Source organism: Ananas comosus, linkage group 3 (genome assembly GCF_001540865.1).
Source record: "Ananas comosus cultivar F153 linkage group 3, ASM154086v1, whole genome shotgun sequence".
In the NCBI taxonomy this organism is placed as follows: Eukaryota; Viridiplantae; Streptophyta; class Magnoliopsida; order Poales; family Bromeliaceae; genus Ananas; species Ananas comosus.
Window position 1 is genome coordinate 2,174,790 of NC_033623.1, and position 10,666 is coordinate 2,185,455.

At 34.3% G+C, this 10,666-nt stretch overlaps 1 protein-coding gene across 1 annotated transcript; it reads right to left on the bottom strand.

Moving 5' to 3' along the window:
- On the bottom strand, positions 9,548 to 10,666 carry LOC109707152 (probable acetyltransferase NATA1-like). The gene has a single exon (XM_020228254.1). The coding sequence runs from the start codon at positions 10,539 to 10,541 to the stop codon at positions 9,837 to 9,839; it is 705 nt and encodes a 234-aa protein (XP_020083843.1). The 5' UTR covers positions 10,542 to 10,666; the 3' UTR covers positions 9,548 to 9,836.

A 10,666-nucleotide genomic window follows, 5' to 3' on the forward strand; every position in this document is an offset into this window, starting at 1 on the left:
ATTTTCCCCTATGTTGCCACAATCATTTGCTCCAATTGCTCTAAATTGTCTGATTTCTCTGATTTTACTAGTTTTTCCTCTGATTCTTATTTTTCCTGTAATTCTACATCATTGCAGTTTGTTTGTTCAATTCTATGCGTTCTTTTTTTCTAACAACCACTTCAATTTTTGTCCTATGTAGTTGACGTGATTTTCTTGCCTCTTTCTACAAAATTTAGTATTTTGAACAATAAAAGATATATATTACCCTTTAACATAATATATTATAAGCAGCAGAATTAGTAGATATAACAAAACTAAAATATAATAATATTTATCTGCCGTATTACACTAATCACTACACTAGTAAATAATTAATTTGAATATGAAATATGATTAGAAATAATTATTTTAGTGTCAGAATTAAAAAGTAATAATGAGACTTGAAGCATTATTATTATATATAAATGGATAAATGAATAGATAATACGGCAGATAAAAAACGGGTAATAAGAGTTTGGCCACCTCAAATCTGAGAAGTCTTTAACAAGCATTTTTTTTTTTCTTTTTATTTTATTTATTTTCTTTATTCAAGTCTCTTAACCTAGCTTCATTTACTTGACCCGGTATGAGTTATCGACTTAACTTATGACTCAAGAGAACTAAACGCTATTTAAAAACTAAAACAGAACAAATTTTCATTAGCACCTTAATTAATTCCTAAACCTTAAGAATAAAAGATAATCCATACAAATATCTATCTATAATCTATAAAATGCTATTAATTTTCATAATTTTAATCCACGTAGCGAAACCTCAACAATTTGAGCTATGGTGGTGGGGTCCACCTACATTCTTTTTATTGGTTCGTGATAGATCTACCAAATGAATATTGGCCCATTTCCTCATATGCTTTCCACCTTACTTACATCTTTTCGTTGCCTTTCCACCTTCCTTGCGTCTTTTCGTTGCCTGTTAACCTTATGATTTTAATCTACGTGATGAAACCTCAACAATTTGAGCTATGGTGGTAAGGTCCACCTATATTCTACCTATTGGTTGGTGATGGACCTATACAATGAAAGCTGGCCCATTTCCTCATATTCATTCCACTTTTCTTATATCTTTTCGTTGCCTAAGCCCGCATCATTTCGTTGTCCGGGCCGGGCATTCATGCCGATACATTGCTCTGAAATCTTGCTCCCATCTCTTCGTTTTTTTGTGCCCTTGCACCGGTACAACACTTCTAAATCCTTCGCCATTTTATTTTTTCCATCTCGAACCTTCCCTCTTTGCCTTCCCCTACTGCTCGACCTTCGTCGCAATAGTTCTCCATGAATAACAATAACGATGAAGGCTTCTTCTGCTATATCTCTTGATCTCTCCTCGCCTGCGAGCTCTGGCACCGTAGAAGAGAGAGGATAAAGGAGGGGCTGTCTCCACGTGGACGAAAAAATTGTCAAATAATATATTTATATAGATAGATGTATGGATGGATGGATTGCAAAATCTCACAAAATCTTCGTAGATTTCTCAATCATACTATCCTACAAAATCCTCCCAAGGTGGTTTCTCGAGAAGGGAGCGTGCACACACATCCATGTTCACCGGCTCGGACAAGAAGAAAGTAAAGCAACGTTAAGTAAATAAAAAAAAAAAGAGAGAACGTAGAAGAAGAAAAGGCGACCAAAATTTTTTTTTGAAAGAAAGAAGCTATCCGCTCCTGTTGTCGCGTTCGTCGACGCCGCCACTGCCGCGCCCGCCATCGTCGCCGCTCAAACCGCAGCCACCGCCACGTCCACTGCCGACGCTGCCGCTACCGCGTCCGCCGCCGCGTTCGCCGTTGTTGCCGCCCAGGCAAACACTAAAATGTATCCTATAATATATTTTTAATTATAAAATTATCATATTTTATGGAGAGAAATTATTTACCTGTTACTCCCTTTCTTATGTAAAATGATTAAGAGATGTACGGTTAGAATGATATGGACCCTCAAGGGTTGAGTAGGTGGTTGGTTGAATGGTATGATTTAACGGATGAAAATGATCAAAATGGTAAATCTAATGGCGGAAAACTTGGTAGTACCAAGTGCTTCGTGCTATTAATAGCATAGTAGCCGGACTCAATTAGAACTAGGCTACTATATTATTAATAGTACCAAGTCATTGGTGCTACCAAGTTTTTGGCTATTGGATTAAGAAATGTGCGTTTAGGATGATATGGGCTCCCTAGGGTTGAGTGGGTGGTTGATTGAATAGTATGATCTAACGGATGAAAATGATCAAAGTGGTAGATCTAACGGCGGAAAACTTAGTAGTACCAAGTGCTTCGTGCTATTAATAGCATAGTAGTCAGACTCAAGTAATTAATATAATAAAAAAGAAAGGGTTATGTGTTATTGGGAGTTGAAGACTATTTCATGTATACGTATATTTGTCTTTTCTTTAAGTAAGAAATTGTTATCTCTCGAAAAAAAAAAAAAAGTAAGAAATTGTTAAGTCTTAATAATATTTTTGCATTATATTAAAAATGGCTCAAATAAAAAGTTCGTTTTTTTTCATTTTTTTTAGTATTATTATGGTACTGTAAATTTATAATTAATCATGTCGCAGTGGAAAAGAAAATCAAGGTACCATTTTTTTATACTTAATCTGTAACAATACTACAAGTATTTTTATTTTTTTGTTTTCATTTTTTTTTTTTTCAAATTATTGATGAAAAATTTATGGTGTTGTTGAATCAATTTTTTTTCTTTTTGAAAGATATTTCATTGTGGTTATGTCTTCTCAAAATGTGCTTTTTAAGAATTTCATTAAGAGATTTAATATAGAGTAGCGGCTGTTATGATACTGAACGAATTCAAGAGAATAATTTTAACATTTTTAGTTGTACAAAACATTTATACGAATACTGATTAAATGTATTATATTTAAATTTTTTAAAATGTATATGAGAATAATCTACTGCACATTTTGGCTATATTTTTTTATTTATAATCTTTTCATTCTTTAATGCTTAGTAATTTTATATAATAATTGATTAAGGTAATATTTATCTGCGACGAAGAGTGGATCCTATACTAGTGGTAACATGAATTTAGCGCTAAATTTTGAATAGAAAAGAATGTGGGACACGAGAATGTAAATTAGTGGAATCATTTTACTAAATTAAAGAGGGATACTATACGACTTCTATATGATTACGTTTTAGAATATGATACTCTATTAATTTTCACATATTTCTAAAAATATGTAAAAATATGCGATCGTCTTCGTTTATATCTAATTAAGGTAGCACCATTATTCTGGACGACAAATTAAATCAGTATTTTTATTATTTTTGTGAATCATCGTTCGCAATTTCTTGTGTGCTTGACACAATTAGCAATGAACAATGTGTATTGGTCCCCACAATTTTTTTGTTTTTTTGGGCTAAATTATATAAAATCTTTCTGTCAATACTCGTTTATAGAGAGAGAAAGAGTACGGCTATTGTACTTTTATGAGTACGATCGCTTTCGTACTCATAAATAGTTTTCGATAATAGAGCTTCCGAATCGACGATCCATACCGTTAAACATTATCTAGAGTATTTAAAACTTTTAAAAATCAAATTTCATAATTTTTCGATATCATTTACCTTACGATCAAAGGCTCACAATATTGACAATTTTTAACGGCAGATATGAGATACTTGCTAGTTTAACGGTGTAAAAAAATCAGAATATGTTGAATTTTTGATAGAAAATTTTATTAACTATCTAGATAAAGATCAATAACTCCAATCTTAAATTAAAGAATCCAATCATCCATTTTTAAAATATCGTTCGATTTTGACCGTTCATTTTATGTCCGCTTGATGGACATTATACATATATATATATATATATATATAGAGAGAGAGAGAGAGAGAGAGAGAGAGTAGGGCTACTATACTCTTATGAGTATAGAGGGCTACTATACTCTTATGAGTATAGAGTTCTTCGTACTCATAAGTTGTTTTCGATGATTGAGCTTCCGAATCGACGATCCATTCCGTTAAATATGATCTAGAGTATTTGAAACTTCTAGAAAATAAATTTCACAAGTTTTCAAAATCATAATAAAGTCCATCATGCGAGTATTAAATGAACGGTCAAAATCGAACGACGTTCTAAAAATGTATGATCGGATCTTTTAATTTAAGATCGAAGTTATTAATCTTTATTTAAGTATCAAAAATTCAACAAATTCCAATTCTTTTAAATGGTTAAATTAGCAAGTATCCCGTACTGGCCGTTAAAAATTATTAATTTTGTGACATTTTGATTCGTAAGCTAAATGATGTCAAAAAATTATAAAATTTGATTTTTAAACGTTTTAAATGCTCACGAACTGTGTTAATCGTTACTTGTTACACATAACCAGGGGTGTTAAAAAAACAAAAAAACCCGATTTAATATATTTTAGAAAGACAGTTATGAGCAAATATCTCTCTCTTTCTCATGCCGATAACATGAAAATACTCATGCTAGCGAAAGCATGAGTATTTATCAAAAGCTATTATCTTGAAGGCTTAGCTGCTAGGTATGGCAATTTGTAATAGATCTCATAAATTTTGANGAGAGAGAGAGTAGGGCTATTATACTCTTATGAGTATAGAGCCCTTCGTACTCATAAGTTGTTTTCGATTATTGAGCTTCCGAATCGACGATCCATTCCGTTAAATATGATCTAGAGTATTTGAAACTTCTAGAAAATAAATTTCGTAATTTTTCAAAATCATAATAAAGTCCATCATGCGAGCATTAAATGAACGGTCAAAATCGAACGACGTTCTAAAAATGTATGATCGGATCTTTTAATTTAAAATCGGAGTTATTGGTTTTTATTTAAGTACAAAAAATTCAACAAATTCCGATTCTTTTACATCATTAAACTAGCAAGTATTCCGTATCGGCCGTTAAAAATTATCAATTTTGTGACCTTTTGATCGTAAGGTAAATGATGTCAAAAAATTATAAAATTTAATTTTTAGAAGTTTTAAATACTTTAAATAATATTTAACGGTATGAAACGTTGATTCAGAAGTTCTATTATCGAAAACGATTTAGGAGTGCGAGGCCAATCGTACACATAAGAATATAATGGCGGACTATATATATATATATAGTAGGATTGCATATGCATTTGTATATGCACTATGGGTGAAAAACCGCATGAATATCGCATACTGTATTTTAGAACATTGATATATTGCATCGTAAATTCTCAACACATCACTGATCAATTTGTCACTACGTTTGTTTTGAAGTAAAAGAAAACAGTTATCATGCAAACTACAATTCTTCAACTAAGTAAAAAATAATAATAATAGTAACAGGAGCGATCAATGTACTTAGTACAAGTAGCTTACCATTTTATTAAATTTGATATTGGCTTCTCAATACTAAATATTTATATACCAAATATGATAGCACTAATTGTCTATTTTGAAAACTAACAGAAAAGAGTGGTGTAGATTCGCATGAGTTGCTTGCCTGACACATAAAATTATTTCAGTAAATTTGATTTCTTAAAAATTGGAAGAGAAAGAGCTTTTTTAAAAAAAACATAACACTCAATTTGTTCTGTTTCCTACACTCATCTTGATCATAGTTTACACTAGTGTACTAGTCATCTACACAAATCACAGCATAGAAATCGCGCATGAATCGAAACTATTAAGGCCAAAATGCAAGATTCTGTCTTGAATTTATAGGGATTCTCATGTATTTTCTTTTCTGCGGAAAAGCTTTAGTAGTAGAGAGAATCTCTAGGAGTGATAAATTCGGTCGTAATTACGATCATAGTAAATATTGAACTACACAATAACAAAATTAGGAAGTCATCACAAGGGGGCGCAATCCGATTTTGATTTCTTCAGAGCTCTCTACTTCCAACAGAGGGAAAAAAAAGGGTAACACAAATAATGCCAAATGTGCACTAAATTCTACTTACCAGGTGTTGGAAAAATTAGTTCTCTTTCGAAATCTTTAGTCAAATATTTGTATAAATAGTTTTGTTTGAAAACAACTTATCCACTGATTTTAGAAACGTTGATTAAGAACGAAATAAATAAAAACTATAGAGAATAAATGATTAGATGGAGCCTGCGAGTCGAGGCGTGCGATTGCACTGTCCTAGAAGCAAGATTGCCCCTCCACGTACGAGGCGCCGGCAATCACTCCTAGCGATACAACGACCTCCGTCCACCCCGTCGGCACGGCTTCAGGGTGGCGCAAGAACGAACCGTCACAGCTTTTCAAAGATCCAGCAAAACAGTGAAGAAGAAGGAGAAGAGAGAAAAGGGGAGAAGCTTAGGCTAGAGTTTCTGTATGTCACCACCATCCTAGCCCAGCCACTCACCCTAGTAAATAAAAGAAGGGTTCCAACGGGAAGACCACCTTCCCGAGGTAGACCGTTGGGGCTGGTTGAGTCCCGAGGTGCGACCCTTCGACTGGACCAAATCTGGACCTAATCCAGGTAAGGCCAAAAATAAAATAATAAAAGAAAAAGTGTAACAAAAAATAAAATGAACCGGGTTCACGCGCGCCGCCGCCCGGCCCGGCTCGGCTCGTGTATTTAGACGAGAGCTCCACTCTCATCACTTCCCAAATAATAACAATGAGAATAAAGTAGAATATAAACCAGAGCAAGTGAGGGTCTCTTTCCAATGTGGGACTAAACACCACATGAAAAGAGACCAAAGCTTGGGCTCCCAGGCAAGGCCCATTGACAGTGGGCTGCCCACAAAGTCCAAAGGCCAAATTGAAGTTTTAAAACATATGAGCATATAAAGAAGTTTTAAATCACTTGTTTTAAATCAAAATACTAACACCAGGAAGTGGAATAGAGAAAATACTAAGATCTTCACATTCCTATCGCGTTCTAGATGTTCACTAGAATATATATATCTATACTACTTATAAAAGCGTGAGTTTTGAATTTTTCTTCTTTCCAAAAATGTCTCTATCTTTTTTACTAATATTATCATGTCCAGTAATTTTCAACCATCCATTTTAAATAAATCTTTAAATAATAATTTATTCTCAAATATAGATCTTAAGTTTTCGCCATTGGATCTCATCCAACGAACAAAAATAAAAATATCTGTCATTTTTGTTGACAAAAATACCCTACATATCCGTTATCTCTCATCTATGCTACGTTTCTCAAATATTTTTTTTCTACCCACCAATCATGTAATACGTAAAATTAAACTTATCTCTTATCTAACCTAACGTAATACCCGCCAATCACGTAATATCTCTACTAATCACTAAAAAAAATTAATACCCGCCCAATCAAAACTAAATCATTAATTAAATATAATTTTAAATATTTTTAGCAAAATATTCAATGTTTAAATAATACCCACGAAAATATTCTCCGCATTCACAAATATAAAATATATTTTATTCATTTTAAATAAATCTTTAAATAATAATTTATTCTCAAATATAGATCTTAAGTTTTCGCCATTGGATCTCATCCAACGAATAAAAATAAAAGTATCTGTCATTTTTGTTGACAAAAATATCATCCATACCCGTTATCTAATATCTACGTTACTCAAATATTTTTTCTATTCATAATACGTAAAACTAAATTTATCTCTTATCTAACGTAATATCCGTCAATCACGTAATACCTCCGCTAAATTTATTTTCTATCCAAGCGTTTTCTCAAATATTTTTTTTTTCAAATGTAATACCTACCAAAATTAAATTTTAAATTTGCAATGCCCGCCAAAATTTAATACCCATGAATTTGATAATTTGAATTTTAATTCATGATAGTAGATTTTTCCTTACATAAGATAGTAGATTTAATTTTGACGAGTATTAAAATTTGGCGCGCTTTAAATATTGCTAAAAATTTTAATACCCCCAAATCAAAACTAAATCGTTAATTATTCAATGTTTAAATAACACCCACCAAAATATTCTCCGCGTTCTCAAATATAAAATATATTTTATTCATTTTAAATAAATCTTCAAATAATAATTTATTCTCAAATATAGATCTTAAGTTTTGGCCATTGGATCTCATCCAACGAATAAAAATAAAAGTATCTGTTATTTTTGTTGACAAAAATATTATCCATATCCGTTATCTACTATCTACGTTACTCAAATATTTTTTTCTATCCATAATACGTAAAACTAAATTTATCTCTTATCTAACGTAATACCCGCCAATCACGTAATACATCCGCTAAATTTATTTCCTATTCAAGTGTTTTCTCAAATATTTTTTTTTCTCCAACGTAATACCTACCAAAATTAAATTTTAAATTTGTAATGCCCGCCAAAATTTAATACCCGTGAATTTGATAATTTGAATTTTAATTCATAATAGTAGATTTTTTCTTACATAAGATAGTAGATTTAATTTTGACGAGTATTAAAATTTGGCGCGCCATAGAAGTGTTAAATATTGCTAAAAAAATTTTAATATCCCAAATCAAAACTAAATCGTTATAAATATAATTTTAAATATTTTTAGCAAAATATTCAATATTTAAATAATGCGTCATAAAAGCATAGAATATTTCTAAAAAAAATTAATATTTGTCTAATCAAAACTAAATCGTTAATTAAATATAATTTTAAATTTTTTTAGCAAAATATTCAATGTTTAAATAATACCCACCAAAATATTCTCCGCATTCTCAAATATAGAATATATCTTAATACCCTTGCATATAATATCTACACTAACCAATCTTATCTCATCATAATATTTTTCACACAATATATATACATCATATCTTTTCTGTTAGCATATCTTTTTTAGTATTTTTTCATTTTCACCTATACGTTTCTTACATATAAAGAATATATATTTTTTTAGTAGTATCTTTTTATATTTTTTATTAATTTTATCTATTCTGATGATTTACTAATATTTACTTTATTATTTTTCTTACTTTCAGTGTAATTTGTACGGAAGGAAAACTGATGGTGACATTTTCAGTTAGTTTAGTGACGAATTTTGTATTTTTTTTTTAATGATATCACGATGGATTTTGTGTTTTTTCTTTAATGATATTGTAATTCTATTTTTTATTTCTGTCATTTTATTTTGGTAATAATTAAATACTATATATCGAATCTATAATATTTATTTATAAAAATTTTATTTTTTAGTATTTGTGCGACGTGCATTGCACGTGCATTTAACTAGTATATATATATAGTACGGCTCGGATATTATCGATAGCATCAAGCAGTTGGTGCTACCGAGTTTTCCGCCGTTAGATTTAATCCTTTAATTATTTTCATCCGTTTGATTATATTATTCAACCAACAACTCACTCAATCCTGGGAGGTCCATATCATCCTAATCGTATATTTCTTCATCCAATGGCCAAAACCTAATAGCAACGTACAAAAATTCGAGAAATTATGAGTAGCAAAAAATCGCTTTATCAAATACACTACTAGCCTTCTACATTGTCCTACAACTGAGATTAAAAGCCATTCAAAACAGTTAAATTTGTCGGATCGTTGGCACTAATCATTAATCCCAAAAGCTCGAGCAGTTAGAAATACGCAACAAGTTCATTTAAAACGTACAGATACAGCGCCCATGAATTTCGATTGTGACTCGGCCTAACTAGCTTCACGCCACTTCGGACATGACTCGGACCAATCCAACCTCACGCCATTTTAAACATGACTCGGCCCACACACGGCCTTTCGCCACAGAGCAGGATGCTGGCCCATTCGAGCCAACAAAATTTTGTAAAACAGCCTTTATTGTTATTGTCCAAAAGCTTAATTCGAATGCAAATTTATTCCAACATCTGATTGATTACCTGGGATTGGTTGTTAGTTCTCTTGTTGGGGTTGTTCTTCTTCCTCGGCCTCGGCGTAGGCGTAGGCGTCGAGAGCTGGGCCGGCGAGGCGGCAGATCCGCCACATGGGGAGGACGTCGGCGCCCATCTGCTTGTAGAAGTCGATGGCGGCGGCGTTCCAGTCGAGCACGCACCACTCGACGCGGCCCATGCCCATCCGCGCGGCCTGGGCGGCGACGGCGGCGAGCATCATGCGGCCGAGGCCCCGCCGCCGCCACGGCGCGCGCACGAAGATGTCCTCGACGTAGATCCCGGGCTTGGCGAGGAAGGTGGAGTAGTTGGGGAAGCAGAGGAGGAACCCGGCGACGACGCCGCCGCCGCCGCGAGAGGAGGCGAACGCGGCGGCATCGGGGTCGGGGACGGGGGAGGGGAGGTCGATGCGGCGGGAGATGGGGGGGAATGGGGAGGGGTTTGAGGGGTTTGAGGGGCTTGAGGGGGGGTGGGGGAGGAGGTCGAGGATGAGGACGGTAAAGGAGAGGAAAGGAGGGGGTGGGGAGGGGGAGGGGAAGAGCGAGGAGGCGAGGGAGGCTTCGGTGGCGGAGAAGAGGTGGGTCAGCCGCTCGAACTCCGCCATCTGCCGGATCAGCCGGTGGATGTGCGGCACGTCTCCCGCGTCCGCCAGCCGCAGCTCCGCCCACACGGAGCCGGAGGTATCGCCGGCGGCGGCCGCGGCGGACATGGTTAGGGTTTTGGTTTGGGAAGAAGGGAAGGGTTTTGGGGGATTGTGTTGTGCGCAGGCAAAGAAAAGGTTGCGTAGGTGGGCTCGGAAGACTGAAGAGTGACGGTTTTGATCATCCAACTGAG

Bases quoted from the DNA above. Each gene is read 5' to 3' on its own strand.
- LOC109707152 (XM_020228254.1), bottom strand. From the start codon at position 10,541: ATGTCCGCCGCGGCCGCCGCCGGCGATACCTCCGGCTCCGTGTGGGCG.